The sequence below is a fragment of the Sinocyclocheilus grahami genome, unplaced genomic scaffold, assembly GCF_001515645.1.
Source record: "Sinocyclocheilus grahami isolate Dianchi unplaced genomic scaffold, SAMN03320097.WGS_v1.1 scaffold587.1, whole genome shotgun sequence".
Lineage (NCBI taxonomy): Eukaryota > Metazoa > Chordata > Actinopteri > Cypriniformes > Cyprinidae > Sinocyclocheilus > Sinocyclocheilus grahami.
In genome coordinates, this window is record NW_015505766.1 from 61,503 (window position 1) to 83,956 (window position 22,454).

General features: G+C 37.4%; 1 protein-coding gene across 1 annotated transcript in view; it reads right to left on the reverse strand.

The window, feature by feature from the left end:
* Positions 1 to 1,305: 1,305 nt before the first annotated feature.
* Positions 1,306 to 22,454, reverse strand: part of LOC107556994 (MAM domain-containing glycosylphosphatidylinositol anchor protein 2-like) — a 164,428-nt gene continuing 143,279 nt past the window's right edge. Inside the window, exons 10-17 of the mRNA XM_016240276.1 lie at positions 22,258 to 22,406; positions 20,218 to 20,301; positions 16,043 to 16,076; positions 13,495 to 13,650; positions 10,821 to 10,982; positions 5,441 to 5,574; positions 4,139 to 4,238; positions 1,306 to 2,814 (exon numbers count right to left, since the gene is read on the reverse strand). Coding sequence (XP_016095762.1) covers positions 2,726 to 2,814; positions 4,139 to 4,238; positions 5,441 to 5,574; positions 10,821 to 10,982; positions 13,495 to 13,650; positions 16,043 to 16,076; positions 20,218 to 20,301; positions 22,258 to 22,406 — 908 coding nt within the window. The 3' untranslated portion in view covers positions 1,306 to 2,725. The remainder of the gene's footprint in view (positions 2,815 to 4,138; positions 4,239 to 5,440; positions 5,575 to 10,820; positions 10,983 to 13,494; positions 13,651 to 16,042; positions 16,077 to 20,217; positions 20,302 to 22,257; positions 22,407 to 22,454) is intronic.

Genomic DNA, 22,454 nt, shown 5'->3' on the forward strand with positions numbered 1-22,454 from the left:
ATTCACAATGTTGGCTCATTTTCACCAGCAAATCATCACAAATGCTTTCAATACATCGCCCAGCTCTAAACAGAAAACACATTACATCCATGACTTCAAATAATACTTCTCATGTAGTATTTGTTCAGCTCAGACCGCTTTAGCCCTTAATTAACATCATTAGCATTGGTTTGTTTTATTGTGGACGTGATCAGTGACTCAGCTCACACTTTGTTCGGCTGATTTGACCTGTGTATTTGACTCGGGATTCATTAGACGGATGATTCTGAAGTCCTGTAACGAGCGTCAGTCATCGTACTGTGAATGAATCTTTTACATCATGCCAGCACATATATGTGACGTCACGTCCTCCGGTAAAACCAGGAGATTAATCACGCTTCATTATTCACCGGCTCGTTCTTTACCCTCCTGCTGATTCACTCTGAGGTCACAAGTTGAAGGAAATTGTACATTGGACTTCATGACTGGCGTTCTTAACCTGATTGTCACTAACGTAATGCGACAATACAGAATATTAAACATCTCCATTAAGAAAAGCCTACTGAGGTACCAATACATTTCTGTGACGGTTCAAGTGAATAAAAGCCTTACACTGGAAACACCTGCTGCATCACATCTAAATGATGGTGTGTGAATGTTCTTAACGGATTTAACAAAGAAACATCGAAATACCCTAAACAACAGCACACTTGACTTTTAAAGCAGTATTTCACTCAAAAACGAGCATGTGCTGAAAATGTGCTCATCCTCAGGCCATCCGAGATCAGGATGAGTTTGTTTCTTTGTCAGGTTTGTATTGCATCAGTGTCTCACTGCAAGTGAATGGGTGCCATCAGAACGAGAGTCCAAACAGTTGATAAAAACATCACAATAATCCACAGCACTCCAGTCCATCAGTTAACATCTGGAGAAGACAGAAGCTGAAACAAATCCAGCATTAAGACATTTTTAACTAAAACACATAGAGTCCATAATCCATAATAACGCTTCCTCCAGTGAGTCAGTGTTCTGGTGTGAATCAGGAGAGAAATCTGCACAGATCAAGCAGCGTTTAAACGGCTCTAAACACATATGTGTCTGGATTTTGATGCGAGAGACAACAGCAGATGCACTTTTTCACTGGAGGAAGAGTTATTATGGATTATGGACTCTATGTGTTTTAGTTAAAAATGCCTTAATGCTGGATTTGTTTCAGCTTCTGTCTTCTCCAGATGTTAACTGATGGACTGGAGTGCTGTGGATTATTGTGATGTTTTTATCAGCTGTTTGGAATCTCGTTCTGACGGCACCCATTCACTGCACATTTTCATTTTTGTGTGAACTATTACTTTAAATAAACGACTTCTGAACATCTTTGACCGCAAGTCAGCTTTTGACGTTTTCATATTTTGTTTTTAACCATATGCATGAGCAATATTTCCATTATGTGTGAATCTATTCAAAAATAGCCCATGCAAAGTTGATTTTAATGCCAATGCATTTCTGTAGAAAGTAAAGTAGCATTGATTGAATTAGATAACGAGCCGCTTCGACGCTTCCAGTGTCACACTTTATTTTCACGTTGGCTTTGCAGGTGGACACTCACATATATGATGCTTATAAATGGTTGAATCCTAAATGTTGTGCTTCCTTTGACTCGTACATAAAACATCTCATATAAATCAGAGCTTCTTTACATATACAAGTTGTACAGTTACCAAACCGGCGTGTTTCTGCCTGTTTTTAATATTTTCAGCAATGCAAGGGAGACGACGAGAAATAAAGACAGTTAAAGTCGGAACATTTCAATGGAAATCAGAAGAAACGAGACACAGCTTCTTGTCAAAACATTTTCATAACACGTTTCTTTTTTTTTACAACAAAGCGGTCGGTCGAGCGCTCTGGTAGATAACGCCAACGATTTTCACAGTTCGTGTGTAAAAGCTGAGACACATTCTGGGTAGAGTAATAAAATATTATTATAATTATGAATATTTTGTATTTTTTCTCTAAGAATGCACATTGTTCGGTATATAAATGACAGAGGCATGACAGTTCGGGATGGAGAGCGTTGAGGGGCGATAGAAATGAGTATAAAATAGCCCATCGCAGATGTTAGAAACATGGACGTTTGGTGTTGATGGCCAGGCTAACGGATCGTTTCTTTAACCTGAAGGCACTTCTTTTTTTAATGGCAGAAACTCTGTCACTCAACTGGTGCTGGGAACGACGACGAACCAAGTCTTTTCACCGCAAGGTTCTCCGCTTGGGAACGTGAGCACAGTGTTGAGAAATCAGGCTGCTACTGGAGTCTGGGAATAAAGCGAAACGATTTGCGCTTTAAAGCACCGATCCAAACCAAACCCAGAACAAATCAAGAGACGGTCAACCAGAAGAAGATGAGATGTTTTGTTGATTGTACTCCAAAGCACCAGACAACAACATCTCAAGATGGAAAAAAAAGGGAAGGGGAATCGTGTGTAAAACTCAATCTTCATTCGCGAAACCGGTTTCGCTTCTCTTTCCGTTAAATCCCGATTGCGAGCCGTTGTGCTTTTCAGGTCAGTGTTCAAACCCTCGGTTGGTTCCAGACATTGGAGAATTTATTTTTAGCATTAGTTATTCTGTTTGTGGTCGTTTCGTTCCGTGTGGATCCGGTGTTGTGCCTTCTCAGCGATCCGAAAGCATGAATCTTTGGTGATTAGATATTGAGGGACATGTCTGGAGTCTTTTCTCACGTGGAGCGTCACCTCAGACCGATGAATACGGTAAAAAACAGCGTGACGCTCAATGGCCATATACTGGAGACGCTGTGTGCAGCCGCTCCTCTGATCGCTGTGGGAAACACATAATTAGAAATTAGAATAAATTCTCAGAAATTAGAAACTCATACAGGTTTGGAATGACATAAGGGGGAGTATATGATGACCGAGTTTTCATTTTTGGGTGAACTGTCCCTTTAAAAATGTCCCTGCCATTGACGGAATTTTCTGGCTTTCCGTATTTTAACTGTTATGCGGTAGGAGGCGCTATTACACATCTTCTGAAAGAGTATTTCATCTCTGGATCAAAACACAGGTGATGAAGAAGCAGAAACAAGTGATCGCGTATGTAAGCAGATGCATTTGTAAAATAACAATGTAATAACAAAATAATAATGCATATAACAAATAATAAAATGTTTGTAATCTGGATGTGATCATCTCTATTCAAGATTGATCTGAATACAATCCAGATTTTCAAAAATGAGATTCTCATCTTTTTGTTCAAAAGGTTTCTTTTTTGTGAAACTTACCAACATTCAAGTGTTAATTAAAAAAAAATAAATAAAATGCATGAAGCTATAATATATATATATATAATTTGCATACAGGCATGGTTGACAGCTGTTATTGCACAATCATCGTTTTACAAAATAAATAAAATGCATTAATTCTATTATTACTTTTATTAATTATTAAATTTTTTATAGGTATATTTAATGGGTGCAGAGTGAGCACCAAACCAAATCTCCAGGTGCTCTCAAGAGAACCAGACCCGAAAAACATCCCTGTTCATATATTCATACAACAAAATATTGCGGTGGCAATGAAAGTTTTGTGAAAATTTTAAAAAATGCATGTGGTGAATGGCAACTTAAAAAAATAAAAACGCTGGCGGGGAAGAGTTAACGCCTGCTTGACTCCGTAAACAGCACTCAAAAGCGTCTCTGTGATGTTTTCACATTCGGTTGTTCAGGTAAATGTCTGAACTGTATTTCTGCAATTCATAATCATCCTCCAGTGCATATTATTACTGCATGGTTTGATCATGCTCTAGATATCCATGATCTCACAACCAGATCAATATGAGACATCTCTTACAGTGACGCAGCTTTGGATAACAATGGAAAACCTGATGCCTAATAAATAATGATTAACACATAACTTCACTTCATGATTACAGCTCTAGTTTGGCTCCAGAAGGAAGGTTTTTCATTTGCTCTCATGTTTCCAGCAGAAGCTCTCGACATCGCTCTTGTCAATTCCAGCCCATTACCTGGCCTCATTTCTGCTTTTCTCGCTGTTTGTTCTCGTGTAATTACAGAGCTCTCCCGGACAAAATTGTGCTACACGTAATTACGGCCTGGTTACCATGGAGATGCATGCTCGATACATACGATTGGACGGAGGGTCAGGACACTCCCCCTCCTCGAGCGTGACATCATCGATGGCGATGTCCCCCTCGATCCCGGGGCCGCGGATGCCCTCGAACATCACCTGTGTGATGGAAACAGAACAAACTAAATAAAGCTCGTCTCAAGAGCCTCTTCTGGACTCGACAGCATCTTCCATAAGGTACAAAAGGTTGTGCTATTAGGCTATTTTCAAAATGCAGCATTACCTCAAGTGCCTTACCGTTTCATACAATGCTTTGCGACTTCATAAAAACATTTAGGACATAAAATTGCATTAAAACATTATATATTTATGTTTACAAAAAAGTATAAATATAACAGCAAGATTTTTTTTTGTTTTATAAAAAAGAAGTCTCTTTTGCTCACCAAGGCTGCATTTATTTGATTAAAATTACAATTTCAAATATCTGTGTTCTATGTGAATATCTTTTAAACTGTAATATGTGTGAGCCTGGAGCACAGAAGCAGTGTTAAGTCGCTGGGGGATATTTGTAGCAACAGCCAACAATACATTGTATGGGTCACAATTATACATTTCTCTTTTATGACAAAAATCATTAGGATATAAAGTAAAAATCATGTTCCATGCAGATATTTTATTTGTTTCCTACCGTCAATATATCAAAACTTAATTTTTGATTAGTAATATGCATTGCTAAGAACTTCATTTGAACAACTTTAAAGATGATTTTCTCAATATTTAGATTTTTTGCATCCTCAGATTCCAGATTTTCAAATAGTTGTATCTCAGACAAATATTGTGCTATCCTAACAAACCATACATCAATGGAACGCTTATTTATTCAGCGTTCAGCTGATGCATAAACCTCAATTTTGAAAAATTGACCCTTATGACTGGTTTTGTGCTCCAGGGTCACATATTTCTGTGATGCGCAGCTGTATTTTCAGCATCAATACTCCAGTCTTCAGCATCACATGATCTTCAGAAATCAGTATAATATGCTGATTTGCTGCTCGAGGAACATTTCTGATTATTATCAATGTTGAAAACAGTTGTGCTGCACATTATGTTGGTGAAAACTGATACATTTTATTTTTCAGGATTCACAGATGAACAGAAAGTTCAAAAGAACAGCGTTTATTTGAAATAGAAATCTTTTGTTACATTATAAATGTCTTTACTGTCACTTCTGATCAATTTAATGCGTCCTTGATTAATAAAAGTTACAATTTCCTTTAAAACTGACCCCAAACCTTTCATAAATGCTTTATAAATACTCAATGAATGTGAATTTCTCCATATTATCCATACAGTTCGCTCACCTGGAAGGAGGCAGTAGGATGGATGCTAATTTTGGCTTGTCTCCATCGGTCCCCTTGGTTCCCGCTGAGAGACCAGACTGGACCGGCATCTGAAGTCGACTGACCTTTCTGCTTCACAAACGCATTCAGAGTGCCTGCGGGAAAATACAATCAATTCATTTAACAACTGAACTCCTCAGTGCAGTCCGACAGAAGAGCTGAAGAGGGCAAGTCAAATTGCGAATCAATCCAGGTACAAACACATGCTGCTGGCAGAGGACTGTACTTGGTTTCTACCTGCTCGAAGCTGTAGGTTGGTTAATTAACTGTCATGTTTGCTTTGGGTACTTGGGAAAGGTGTGTGGAAATCTTAAGGCAAGACTCGACTCTACATTTTTTCATGAACTGGCCAGTTTTAAGGTCTATTTTGCTTCCATTTGTCTTCTTTCAGGCTAGTGGAAAGAAAACATTTCAATTTCAATTCCAACACATATTTTAAAAGTTTTTTCTCCACTTCAGCAGCACTTATAAACACCAAAACTTAGAGTTTTATTCCTGTCTATATTCTGAAGATTTTTACTGAGGGGTTTGTTCATATAACATTCGCCTGTTTTTTTTTTTTTATTCAACATTTTAGGTGAAAATGTATTTGTTTTCTGTCTGTTGAGAGTATTTTCTGATTTATGAAGTGATAAAGAGAGAAATCCAAAATCCCCTCTGGATAAACCTTTAACTCTAATATGACAACAAAATCAAACAAGAATTTTGAACCAATGATCTGACTAGTGGAAATAAAACATCCAAAAAACACATTGCACTTTATCTATTTGCGCCTGTAGATTTCAATTCCAATCCATATCTTTAAAAGATTTTTCCTCCATTTCAGCAGCACTTACATACACCAAAACCTCTCCAGGTTACGCATGTAACCATGGTTCCTCGAGGGAACAAGACGCTGCGTTGGAGCTCTTGGGGAAAGCCTTCTGTTTGCCTATGCTCTGAATCACATGTGTAATCCGTCCAATGGAAGGGGGCGAGACGTCACGGGCGGGTGACGTCATCGACCCTTCGGGGAACCATGGTTACATGCGTAACCTGGAGACGTTCCTCTTCAGGAACTCGAGCTGCGTTGAAGTGCTTTGGGAACGAGAACTCCCACGGCGCCAGACTTTCAAATCTCTACCTAGTGTGGAAGCCAGCACAGCTAGGGTGAGAGAACAGAAGAGCCAGGAGTGGCTCGCATATCTAGACCATAGAATCTGATGAAAGTAATGGGCGTGGATAAACCCGCAGCATCGCAGATGTCCTGCATCGACACACCTCCTAAAAAGGCCTTGGAGGCCGCCACACTCAGAGTAGAATGAGCCTTGACCCCCAATGGCGAGGGGAGATCAGAGGGCTCGTAAAGCCATGGAGATGGAATCCACTATTCACCGGCGGAGGGTCTGTTTTGTAGCTTAGGGGGACCGTAGCAAACAAGCAGTTGGTCCGCCCGTCTCCACAGGGCAGCTCTGTGGATGTATGCATCCAGCGCTCGCACTGGACACATACAATTAAGCTTCTGCTGGTTGGGCTCCCGGAAGGGAGGAGGACAGAAGGCCTGAAGTATGATAGGCTGTGGAGCAGATGAGGGGACTTTAGGGACATACCCCACTCGAGGGTACAGAAACACTTTGGCCAGACCAGGTGCAAAGTCAAGATAGGAAGGGGCCACTGAGAGGGCCTGCAAAAAAAAACTCTCTTTAGAGAAGATATCGCCAGAAGAAAGGTAGTCTTTATAGTAAGGTGGCGATCAGAGATCTCTCCAATTGCTCGAACAGAGGCTTACAGAGAGCTTCCAGCACCATGGCCAGGTCCCACGTGGGGACGCGAGATCGTACAGGAGGCCTCAGCCTCAGCGCACCATGGAGGAAATGTGTAACTAGGGGGTGTCTTCCCACTGACTGGCCACCGAGAGGGACGTGGTAGGTCGCAATGGCCGCCACGTAGACCTTCAGGGGGGAGTGGGTCAACCCTGCAGAGAAACGGGCCTGCAGGAACTCCAGCACTGTACCAACTGGGCAGTTAACTGGGTTGAGCTGGCGGTCTCTGCACCAAGAAGTGAAAAGTTTCCACTTCAAGGCATACAATTTCCTCGAGGAGGGAGCTTTGGATTGGAGGATGGTCTCAACAACCTCGGTTGAGAGACCAGAAGCTATGAGCTGTGCCCCCTCAGGGGCCACACCCACAACTTCCACAGCTCCGGGTGGGGGGGAAAGATCGTGCCCTCCGCCTGTGAGAGGAGGTCCCTCCTGACGGGGATCTCCCATGGAGAGCCGTCGAGAAGGGAAATCAGGTCCGAGAACCATACTCAGCCCAGCCAGAACGGAGCTACTCGCAGTAGACGGACCCCGTCCCGGCGCACTATCTCCAGAACTCCTGGGAGCAGACCGATTGGGGGAAAGGCGTACAGACGAAGCCTCGGCCAAGTCTGTACCATGGAATCCAGCCCCAGTGGAGCTGGATGAGTCAGAGAGAAAAACAGTCATCTGAGTCGCAAACAGGTCCACCTGAGCCTGGCCAAAAATTCTCCATATCTGCTTCACCACCTCGGGGTGAAGCATCCATTCCCCAGGCCTCGGCCCCTGCCTCGACAGGATGTCTGCTCCCATATTGAGATGCCCAGAAATGTGAACTGCTCTCAGAGAGAGGAGTTTGCCCTGGGACCACACAAGGATCTGGTGCACCAGCTTGTACAAGGGGCACGAACACAGACCTCCCTGGTGGTTGATGTAAGAGACCACCGCTGTGTTGTTGGTGCGCACCAACACATGGTGACCTCTTAGGTCTGGGAGAAATTGTTTTAGTGCTCGAAACACGGCAGCCAGAACGGAGCTACTCGCAGTAGACGGACCCCGTCCCGGCGCACTATCTCCAGAACTCCTGGGAGCAGACCGATTGGGGGAAAGGCGTACAGACGAAGCCTCGGCCAAGTCTGTACCATGGAATCCAGCCCCAGTGGAGCTGGATGAGTCAGAGAGAAAAACAGTCATCTGAGTCGCAAACAGGTCCACCTGAGCCTGGCCAAAAATACTCCATATCTGCTTCACCACCTCGGGGTGAAGCATCCATTCCCCAGGCCTCGGCCCCTGCCTCGACAGGATGTCTGCTCCCAAATTGAGATGCCCAGGAATGTAAACTGCTCTCAGCGAGAGAAGTTTGCCCTGGGACCACACAAGGATCTGGTGCACCAGCTTGTACAAGGGGCACGAACACAGACCTCCCTGGTGGTTGATGTAAGAGACCACCGCTGTGTTGTTGGTGCGCACCAACACATGGTGACCTCTTAGGTCTGGGAGAAATTGTTTTAGTGCTCGAAACACGGCCAGCATCTCCAGACAATTGATAAGCCACGTCAGATGGCGACCACTCCACAGACCACAGGCAGGGTGGCCACTCATGACCGCACCCCAACCGGTGAGGGACGCGTCCGTCGCTAGCGTTACGCGGCGACAAGGAGCTCCCAGCACCGGGTCCTGAGACAATGTAAGCGATATCCTCTTATCCTCTTAAATCGACTCCTCTCTCATTATATTCCAGCAGCCGCTCCGCAGGGATAAACTGTCTTGTTTAGAGATGAATGAGGTGTTGTGGTGGTTCTGGATGTAACTGGGTCTATCGGCATGAGGAACGCGGCTAATGAAAGCACTGTGACCGCTGTGATGACGAGTGTTTGCCATGAGCTCTGGGATTTAATCCAGTAAACAAATGCAAAGAGAAAGAACTCCACAGGCACACTGATGTGAGACTCATTAATTAGCTGTGACCCAAGCGCAGGTAACGTCAGGCCCACATCTACTGCACACCGATTCACAGCTCACCACATTTTCTGTTTTTGTCTTTTTCACAGCTGTATATTCAACCATATGCACAACAAATATAGCAGTCTTTATCTGTGCAGGTTCAAAGCGATCAATAATCTTTAAAACTTTCATAAGAGCAAGTGGGAAAACTCTGTGAATTTAAACATGGTATAATGTGTTAAAAAAGATTTCAGAGTCAGTATTGTCATTATTAACTAAAACTAGTTTCTAGTAACTGGGAAGTTGTGGCCTAATCGTTAGAGAGTCGGACTCAAAACCCAAAAGGTTGTGGGTTCGAGTCTCGTACCGGCAGGGATTGTAGGTGGGGGGAGGGAATGTACAGCGCTCTCTCCCACCTTCAATACCACGACTGAGGTGCCCTTGAGCAAGGCACCGAACCCCCAACTGCTCCCGGGCGCTGCAGCATAAATGGCTGCCCACTGTGTGTGTTCACGGTGTGTGTGCACTTTGGATGGATAAATGCAGAGCACTAATTCCGAGTATGGTACCATACCATACTTAGCCACATGTCACGTCACTAACTGAAATAAAGCCAAAATAAAACACAAAAATTAGATTAAAAAAATACTTAAACTTCAATGAAAATTAGTAATGTTGCTTTGGCAACTAGGTAAAATGAAATATGTTTAAATTACTAAAACTGAAAAAAAAGAAAAGAAATCTAAATAAAATTATATTTAAAAAATGACAAAAGCACAAAATTACTAAAACTCACACTAAAATCAAAGTGAAAAAAAGATAAATAACTTAATAACAATGATAATTTGTAATGTTGCAACTAACTGATGAAAATGTTTACTAAAACTAAATTACTCAAATTGAAATAAACTAAATTAAAGCCAAATAGAATTAACAAAAAAAAAAAGACAATAAACATAATAAAACTCTTAAAACTTACACTAAAATGAAAATTAATAAAATAAACTATCAATCTATTGAAAACTATGAATATTGTTACTGAAATAAAGAAATAAAGCTGAAACAAAATAAAATACAAATATTAGTTAAATAAAAAAAACTTAAATGAACATTAGTAAAATAACAAGTTTAAATTTCTAAAACTAAATTACTAAAACTGAATTAATAAATAAAGCTAAATAGAATTATATATTAAAAAAATATAAACAAATTTTAATATAATATTTATAATTATAAAAAAATTATGAATTAACAAAAAAAAAAAAAGAAAAAAAATACAATAAATAATACATAAAAACAAATTAAAAAAGCAAAAATTCAAAACATTAATAAATACTAAATATTGCTGCTGAGAGTATTATTGACAGCTGAAGCATCATCAGAATCAGCTAAATAAGTCAGAGTGGGGTTAGTTGTCACATGCTGTAATTCTCACTCCAGCAGTATTTTTGAGTTTTCATGTCAATCATGTGACAACATGCCCTGCTATAGGGGTCAAAGCGTGTTCAATAAACTCAGGAATGGATTTCTGAAGAGTTTGAGGTTCAGGCTGCAGGAGCCAGATCTTATCAGGTGAAGTGATAATGTGACACATGGCTGTAGTGAGTCAGAGCTCATACCGATGTGTTTGCCGTACATGTGGTAGTAGAAGCTGAAGCAGTACGCCGGCGGGCTGCTGATGCTGTAGGGGTTTTTAGGGGCCACGCTGAACGTGGGGCTCAGGAGACGAGCCGTATCGCCCTCTTTTCGAGGTCTGGACGTCTCAATGTACATGTAGAAGCCTGATAATCACACAAACACAATCATGAGACACGTGCTGTAACACAGTAATATAAACTGCTGTAACACATGCGCTTAGGTGGCTAAAACGGCAGCAATATAACTGCACTTTCTTCCCCAAATTATCATTACTGTAATTCCAAATAAATAAAAATATTTATCAATTAGATTTTTTTTTACATATTTATATATGTAATGTATGTTAAACTATATTTTACATAAACTATATATACATTCTAGACAGTATATACTGCATTTCATAATATAAATAAAATAGATTTGAGAATTTTAGAAATATAATTTTATAATGGAAATAAAATCAATAATTATTATTAAAATAAAGAAATAAATATGATTTTAAATATATTATAGCCGTAATTTATATATTAAACACTATATATATATATTAAAAAGTATAAAGTAATAATAATTAATAAAAATAATAAATAAATAAATTAATAAAATTATTATTATTACTGTAAATAAATTATGATTATTATATATATATATATATACATACACACACACACAAATATGTACAGTATATATATGTAATTGTCTTTGGCTTCACCAGACAATATAAACACAAACTAAAAACATCAAACAAATATACATAAAATACATTATAACAAGAACATTACAAAAGATCTTCATTTGTATGCATTATTATATTTTTTCCCAATTGTAATGCATCTGTTTACAAAAACAAATGGAAAACGTGGAAAGAAAATCAAAGAAAAAAATCTAAGAAATCAAAGAAATTTTTTTATTTGTGACATATTCATAAATGATTTAATACTGTAAATGAATTGTTTATTACTAGGTATAAAAGTGCCATTTCATGCCATTCGTCTCATTTGTGTCTATTGTAATGTGCGGTGCATTGATTGGCATTGATGACTGTTCTTCAGATCGTCGTGAAAACCCCTCCAGACAAAACCACAGAGTTTCCTCTCTTGAATGCGACGAGCGGTGATTAAAGTCTCTGTAGGACTCTTGAGGAGAATGAAACGCCGGACAGTCTGGAATCATCAGCTGATTAAAGCACATGTATTATTTACACGAGCGGCGCTAGTCCCATCATCAAACGCTTGTGTCAATAACGAGCAGCTCATCGCTTCATCCGCCGAGGGCTTGTCTCGCTTTGAGAACAGACAACCTCATCTAAAATGCAGAATTTCCTCAGAATGAAATCACTCTGAGCGCTAACTGGAACTCGGCAGTTATGAATGTAATTCAAGATGAGCTCAGAAATCAGCAGGAGGATTAGAAATCAGACGCATCCGGAGAGACTCGGAACCCTGCTTCGGCTGTAATTCATGTATTTTTTTTATAAACTACACATATGTGACCCTGCAGCACAAAAGCAGTGTTAAGTCGCTGGGGGATATTTGTAGCAATAGCCAACAATACATTGTATGGGTCACAATTATACATTTCTCTTTTATGCCAAAAATCATTAGGATATTAAGTAAAGATCATGTTCCATGAAGATATTTAGTAAATCTCCTACCGTAAATATATCAAAACTTAATGTTTGATTAGTAATATGCATTGCTAAGAACTTAATTTGAACAACTTTAAAGATGATTTTCTCAATATTTAGATTTTTTTGCACCCTCAGATTCCAGATTTTCAAATAGTTGTATCTCGGCCAAATATTGTCCGATCCTAACAAACCACACATCAATGGAAAGCTATTTATTCAGCTTTCAGATGATGCATAAATATCAATTTCAGGTTTTGTGGTCATAAGGGTCACATTTATTATTGATTATATTTTAAATCTGTTTAAAATATACAAAAAATTTAAATATAAATAGTAATAATAATAATAATAATAATAATAATAATAATAATGATATTTATATTATTTAGAATAATTTATTTTTAATAACAATAATAATTAAAAAAAAATATTATTATTATATAAACCCATATGACTTGTACAACTCGAAAATGTGAATTTCTGAACTGCTATTATCATATAATGAAAGTGAATAGATAATAATAATAAACCTATCAATCTAATAAATCAATCTATCTATCTATCTATCTATCTGTCTGTCTGTCTGTCTGTCTGTCTGTCTGTCTCATAACCTGTATGACTTTACTCCGTACAAGAAAATAAGAAACTAAATTCTCTGAACTGCTATTTTCTTATGGAAGTGAATGGATGATAATACAATTAAAGTAATAAAAAATTATATATATATATTTTAATTTATAAAAAATATGGAAATATTTAATATGTAAAATATATTTAATATAATATTAATAATGATTATTAATATAAACCTGTAAGACAGTATTTATGTGTAACTAATTTAGCCAGAATTTTAATTTATTACAATATTACCACTATATAGTTTATCATATTAAATATAAATAAATATTCTTAAAATTATTTATATAAATAATTAATATGTAAAAAAATACAAAATTCTAGATAACTTAACGTCTTCTGTGAAGACGAGCTTCTGGCGGTAAAATGATCAGGTCAGATGCTCGTACCCTGTTTTGAGCCGCTGCGGTCCCCACTGGGCCCCGTGTTGGGCGTGTATTTAGTGTCTCGTGTGGCTGCGCTGTGTCTCGTCCAGTCGAAGTCATCCTTCTTGTCCTGAGTGAACATGCAGACAGGATCCTCCTCAAAACTGCAGTGAAACTCTCCTGAGAACAACCAGAGACAGGGTTAGTTCAACCAGACATCAAACCATCATCATCGTCGTCATCATCATCACCATCACCATCGCCATCGCCATCACCATCATCATTACCACCATCACCATCATCACCACCACCACCATCATCATCATCACCATCATCATCACCACCATCACCATCATCATCACCACCATCACCATCATCATCACCACCACCATCACCATCATCACCATCGCCATCACCATCATCATTACCACCATCACCATCATCATCACCACCACCATCATCATCATCATCATCATCACCATCATCATCACCACCACCATCACCATCATCACCATCGCCATCACCATCATCATTACCACCATCACCATCATCATCACCACCACCACCATCATCATCATCACCATCACCATCACCATCACCATCATCGCCATCACCATCACCATCATCATCATCATCATCATCACCACCATCACCATCATCATCACCATCATCATCACCACCACCATCATCATCATCACCATCACCATCACCATCATCGCCATCACCATCATCATCATCATCATCACCACCATCACCATCATCATCACCACCACCATCATCATCATCACCATCATCATCACCATCATCACTACCATCATCATCATCATCATCATCATCACCACCATCACCATCATCATCACCACCACCATCATCATCATCACCATCATCATCACCACCATCACCGCCATCACCATGATCATCATCACCATCACCATCATCATCATCACATCCCCATCACCATGATCATCATCACCATCATCACCACCACCACCATCATCATCATCATCATCGCATCCCCATCCCCATGATCATCATCACCATCATCACCACCACCACCATCATCATCATCATCATCGCATCCCCATCCCCATGATCATCATCACCATCATCACCACCACCACCATCATCATCATCATCATCGCATCCCCATCCCCATGATCATCATCACCATCATCACCACCACCACCATCATCATCATCATCATCGCATCCCCATCCCCATGATCATCATCACCATCACCATCATCATCACCATCATCATCATCGTCACCATCACCGTCACCGTCACCATCATCATCATCACCCCACCCCATCACCATCATCACCATCATCATCACCACCACCACCATCATCATCATCACCACCACCATCATCATCATCATCATCATCACATCACCATCATCACATCACCATCACCATCATCACCACATCATCACCGTCACCATCATCATCATCACCGTCACCATCACCATCATCACCACATCATCACCGTCACTGTCACCATCATCATCATCATCATCATCATCACCATCACCACCATCACCATCATCATTACCACCACCATCATCATCATCATCATCATCATCACATCACCATCATCACATCACCATCACATCATCACCGTCACCGTCACCGTCACCATCATCATCATCACCGTCACCATCATCACCACATCATCACCACCATCACCATCACCATCATCATTACCACCACCACCATCATCATCATTACCACCACCACCATCATCATCATCATCACCATCATCATCATCACATCACCATCATCACATCACCATCACCATCATCACCACATCATCACCGTCACCATCATCATCATCACCGTCACCGTCACCGTCACCATCTAATAATAAATTTATATTATATTTATATTATATTATATTTTCATATAATGAAAGTGAACAGATAATAACTATAATAATAATAATGATTATAATAAATATAATATACTCTTATATAAATATTTAAATGTTTTACAAACATTTAAATAATAATAATAATATTAATTATTATTATTATTATCATCATCTCTATTACTATTATTGTTGTTATTATTATATAAATCTCTACAACTTTATTTTGTACAAATAAAAAATAGGAATTTAGCCAGATTTTCTGAACTGCTATTTAATTTAATAAAAATAATAAGAATAAGAATAATAATACACAAATGAAAATTAATGGGTTAAAATATATTAAATAATTCTATTTTTAAACATATTTAAATATTTCTTTATATGTAAAATAAAAAAAAATATATTTAATGTATTTAATCATAACAATCATTATATAAAATATTTATACTTATATGACTTTATTTGCACTTATCCCTATCCATAACCCTTAACTAAAAATTTAGGAATTTAACTAAAATCTGTAAATGTGTTTTTATCTAATCAGTGTAGACGGCGCTGCAGCAGCATCATCATCACATTAGGCTTTGTTTCTCACACAAATCCTCATATTGTAACGCTCAGGACTGTCATTATAATGCTCTTCAGAATAAAGCATCTTTATCAGCTCAAAGGAAGGAAAGAATAGTGAATAAATACTCACTCAGATGAGGATTGACGGGATCTGTGAAGAGAAAAGATGAAAACATTCATCAGATCAGCAGCTGAATAACAATAAACACATTGCACTTCGATCAATAACAATTACTCATTATTATAATTCACATTTTCATGACCATTTTCCAAATTGACCCTAACTGCATTCATTGGAATTCACTAAAAATCACTCTTTAAAAAGCAAAATGAATTAAGTTACACCAAACCTAACCCTAATATTAATACTTCTCACAGAAGACACAAATAATTACAAAGAAACGGCAAGAAACACATCGAATGAAATGTCATTTTGAAGTAGAAAGACTGAAATTATATTTTGCTGTAAAACATACTCTAATTAAATTTAGGAAAAACATTTTTTTCAGATATTTAAAAGGGTATTTAACAACAATTTATAAACATTTTTATTTTATTTTAACAAACTGTGAATATTATAAACAGTATATTCAGTATTTTAATGATTTCTCACACATTACTAAATAAATCGACAAACATACAAACATGAGAATGTGATAATTAAAATGTGTTTAATAACTATTTATAAAAATTTTCATTTTAACAAACTGAAAACAGTTTGCACTTTTTTCTTTTTACTGTTTTAACTATTTGATATATATAATAAATGTAAGATGAATTTATTTATTCATCTCATTTATGCATTCATTTATTTAGTCATAGTCATTTTTTTATTACATTTAATAATGTAATCTTTTAATGATTAAACAATAAATCAGAAATTGTCTGGAGTTTCACAGAATCACGATCAGACGATCACTTCATATCGAGAGCTACTGCTTTCAGATGCAGCGTCGACACAAACGGTCATGAAGGCCGATTAGCAGACGAGAGGAAGCTTTTGTGTTTTTATGAGCTTTTTAGTGACAAAGATGAGCATTAGAGGATTAAATCCATCGAACTACATTCATCTGAACATTTGTGAACAATCCACCTGATAATAAACGGCTGAGAAATATGCGTTTACTCTCACGACTGCATTATAAAATCTGTGAAAATCAGCGTTTGAGAATAAAACTGATCTTCCCGGGAATCGATGGCTCTTTTGTCTCTCTATCATTCAGTCCGACCAGTCGAGAATCAGAACATATTGAAACGGCACGTCCTTGTCTGAGACAGAAAATGTGAAAAGTTTTTTTTTTATGTTTTCATGTTATTACTGCATTTACCCAATGTTTGTTAATTAAAATTGAGAAATTCATAACAATTTTAAATTACTCATGGACCACACCAAAAAAAATAAAAAAAACTGATGCAAAATATGTATATAATTTTTTAGTTTTTCAATATTTATGAGAATTTTAATTTGAATATATCATTGCATGAAATGTATAAGAACATATACAGTTGAGGTCAAAAGTTTACATACACTTTGCAGAATCTGCAAAATGTTAATTATTTTACCAAAATGAGAGGTATCATACAAAATGCATGTTATTTTTTTATTTAGTACTGAGCCGAATAAGATATTTCATCACATGAAAGACGTTTAGATATAGTCCACAAGAGAAAGTAATAGTTGAATTTATACAAATGACCCCGTTCAAAAGTTTACATACTCTTCATTTTTAATACTGTGTTGTTACCTGGATGATTTTTAGTTTAGTGATAGTTGTTCACGAGTCCCTTGTTTGTCCTGAACAGTTAAACTGCCTGCTGTTCTTCAGAAAAATCCTTCAGCTCCCACTAATTCTTTGCTTTTTACGGTTTCCACAAAAAAAATGATGATAATAATCATAAATGTGATCGAGCAGCAGATCAGCATATTATACTGATTTCTGAAGATCATGTGACACTGAAGAGCATCTTTTCACACTGAGGGACTCAAACGCAACTATTACAGAAGGTTCAGGGGCTCGCTGATGCTGCAGAAGGAAACACGATGCATTAAGAGCCGGGGGTGAAAACTTCTGAACAGAATGAAGACGTGCACATTTTTCTTATCTTGCCTAAGTATCTTTTTTTTTTTCATTTAGTACTGCTCTTCAGAAGCTACTTAAATGTTTCCCAGAAGACAAAATAAGTTCAATTTACCTTGATCTTCAAATTTAATGCATCTTAATGCATCGCGTTTCCTTCTGCAGCATCAGTGAGCGTTTGATATATATGTGGATATAGATGCATGTATGTGTGTGTGTTGTCTCTGTGTACTGGAAGCTTCGGTCACCAGAACAAATTCCTCGAATGTGCAAACCTACTTGGTGATAAAGCTCTTTCAGATTCTGATTTTGATTCAAAACAACATACATATTACTCTGAATACTCTGAAAAGTGAAGCATAAACTTTCCCTTTCAGATTAAAAAGTGATCAGTTTTTCATACTGTAATGGTTCATCAATAGATGTACATATTCATCAACAAAATTCAGTCCAAAAGTGTGAGAGAGATGGGGAAAAGACTAAATATCTTTTACAAAAGTTTTTTGATACTATTATAACTCCATAGTTAATTTTACAAACAGTATTTTTGACTCTAATGGTGCTCCATACATTCCCAGATCAAAATGACCTGAACATGAAACCTGTAACATCTCTTAAAAAATAACTAAAAATTCTGAAAAAAAGTATTATGTGTACTTTAATGGCCTTAAAGCATCTGCACAGTTTTGCTGCCTTACTAAAAACGATGCTTTTTTTTTTTTTTTTTTTAGAAATGTTTATGCATCTCTTCCATGTCCAAAACGAATGCGTTTCTAGGGTTAAATCAGGATTTTTAGAATCAGAGTTTTAGAACTCAACTTTACTGAACGTGACCCTTGATCGCTTTTAATGATTGTTAATGACCTCGGTGATTCATCCATCATCATTCTTTCATAATAGTTTAGTCAAATACAGAAATTGATTATTTGATTATTAATGGATTATGATTATTTGATCTTCACCAGCGAGAGTCCGGCTGAATTATTAACAACCAACGACTCATACTTTCAAACACTGCACTTTTATGAGTTTAACTATTATTAGACATCGGTTTTATCTGACATACACTACTGTTCCAAAGCTTGGTTTATTTAAAGAAATTAATACTTTCATTGATCAAGGCCGCATTAAATTGATCAAAAGTGACAGTAAAGACATTTATAATGTTAGAAAAGATTTCTATTTAAATTAAATGCTGTTCTTTTGAACTTTCTGTTCATCTGTGAATCCTGAAAAATAAAACATATTACGGTTTCCACAAAAAAAATGATGATAATAATCATAAATGTGATCGAGCAGCAGATCAGCATATTATACTGATTTCTGAAGATCATGTGACACTGAAGACTGGAGGAATGATGCTGAAAATACAGCTGCACATCACAGAAATATTATACAGATATTCACATAGAAAACAGCTATTATAAATCCAAATAATATTTCATAATTGTTACTGTATTTTGATCAAATAAATGCAGCCTTGCTGAGCAGAAGATACTTCTTTCAGAAACATTAATACATCTTACTGACTGATTTATTGAAGTTGTATAATAAAATAAAATAAAAACAGATTATCAAAGTATGTTAACATTCATTTAACAAAATTGTGTTTGATTCAATGTTTCTTTGTATGGAGCCCCGCACATGACATGCAAGAAAAAATAAATAAATTGTGGTCATGATTTAATAATTTGTTCCCTCAATGTACTAAATCGTGCACATGATTACTGTTTTGTTCCTTCGATTTGCTAATTCGTGCACACAATTCATGAATTAGTTCTTTCTATTTATAAATCCTGTGCACGAATTAGCAAATCGAGGGAACGAATTAATAAATCGTGCACACAATTTATAAATCAAGGGAACGAATTAGTAAATCGTGTGCACAGTTTATAAATCAAGGGAACGAATTAGTAAATCGTGTGCACAGTTTATAAATCAAGGGAACGAATTAGTAAATCGTGCGCACAATTTATAAATCAAGGGAACGAATTAGTAAATCGTGCGCACAATTTATAAATCAAGGGAACGAATTAGTAAATCGTGCGCACAATTTATAAATCAAGGGAACGAATTAGTAAATCGTGCGCACAATTTATAAATCAAGGGAACGAATTAGTAAATCGTGCGCACAATTTATAAATCAAGGGAACGAATTAGTAAATCGTGTGCACAGTTTATAAATCAAGGGAACGAATTAGTAAATCGTGTGCACAGTTTATAAATCAAGGGGGTTATGAGTGATCAGCTCTCCTTTCTGGATGTTTCCCTCCACAGGAATCTCCTGCTCCCACCAGCGCTGCTGCCCCGTCTGGAGGAGCGAGAGAGAAACCACTGACACACACACACTGACATAAAATGGTCTAAATATCAGTGGTCGCTCGCTCTATATCTCCAGTAATCTGTCTCAGTGAGACGAGGCTGAAATGCTCCAAACATATAATGCAGTGATTGAGAGCTGAAGAAATAAAGGCTCCTCAGAAGATGTGAGATGTTCTGGAGGCTTGTGAAGATCATTCCTCCGCTGAGGAACAGTGAAAGTAAAGCTTCTGGAAACAAACGCTCCTCAAAAGATCCTGAGGATCAGATTTGAGACTCTAAAACATGATTGATGGAGAATCAAGTAAAGCTGAGCTGCTTCAGTGCAGTAAGTGTTCATCTGGAGATATTACTGCAGTTATTCTGACCTTTACTTGATCAAAACCAGTCCAGATCTGACACGAGAAGCTCGAGCTGAAGCTGGACGTTTGTACAATTACACTAAAAGAGCTTTGACTGGATAAAACACTCTAAACTATAAATCAGAGACAGAAGACATGCAGGTGATCGAGAGAAGTTTGATCATTTAGAGACGTTAGAAATGTGATACGGTAGCTTTATAGGGTTAATAACTACTAATTTATGCGTTAAAACTTTCACAACGCAACTCAGAGGTTGCTCTGAAAATTCAGCTTTGATCACAGCAATAAATTACAGTTTAACAGATATTCACATAGAAAACAGATTTGTTAAATTGTAATAATATTTCACAATTCTACTGTTGTTATTTTTGATCAAATAAATGCAGCCCTGGTGCATTTTATTAAACATTTTAAAGTTCACTTTTTTCTGTTAATGTCTATTATATTTGCAGCGGTTTTAGTTTTAGACGCATTCCCATCCACAAACCCGCCGTCAGATTCAGATTCAGTGAGAAACATCAGAGTTTTAACAGAATTTGATAGAATACAGAAGTTTGGTCAGTTTGTTCTGGAAGCGTGACAGCAGACGACAGGAATCCTGCGGTTCGTGGCCACTAACTGCTTTAGTTAACTCACAGGTGGATTGTTTAGTTACTGGTAATGGCTGCAGTATTCACCGGCGGCCCTCGAGTCTCTCACTGACAGGACTGAGAATGAACGGGATCTGAGAGCATTTTAGTGGATTCATTAAACTCCAATTCAGTCAAATTACAGCGTGTGATTTCGGCAGGTTTTCTGATACACCTTATGAGACCTGCTGTAAACAGCTTAGCTAGAATCATTTACGGGACACTTTATTTCTCATGTTTCTAAAGATCACTGGACCGTCAGAGTTATTATAGTTTACTAAAACTAAAACCATAGGGGGAAAAAACTAACAATTGAAAATGTGAAATGAAAAGAAATAAACATAACACAAAGTTTACTTTAGAAAATAAATATTTAGAAAACAAATAAATTATAAATAAACAAATTATAAATAAATAAATTATTTAAAAACAAATGCATTAGAAAATAAATAAAATACATATACTAAAAAAATACATTAAGATATAATAAACAATGGGTACATGCTATAGCGCACCTATGGCTATTTCCAACAAACTAAGATGAAGACAAGAGCATGAATATTATTATGAATAAACAAAAACAAAACCAAATAAATAAACAAATAAATGCACTACAAAAAATACATTTAATTAAAATAAAACACACACACACACACACACTCACTCACATGCAATTAACTATTAATGCAATGCACGTGACTAAAGAATGCAAAATTAAATAAAATAACTTTTAAATGAAGATAGAAGTATATTGTCGGAGTTGGAAAAAAATAATTGAAAAGGACTGATTGAACCGAGACACGGAACCAAGTCTAATGCTCTTGTTATTCTAAAATATACACAATCAGATAATGGAATATTTTTAAAGGTGATCATCAATAAGACTTTTTTTTTTTTTTTACATATCGCTCAGCCTTAATTTACACTCATTAGCCCTCAATCTTGAAAACTCCTCACCTGTCGTATCCCGAGGCGGTACGCCATGATCCGGTCCACGGCACTCGGGTTCATCTGCGTCCACTGCAGCTTGTATCCGTACACACGAGGACGGTTCTGCCACAGCGGGTTATAGGTGTCATAATAAAACTCCGGAGGATACGCTTTCCCTGCATGGAGAACACACACACACACACACACACACACACACACACACA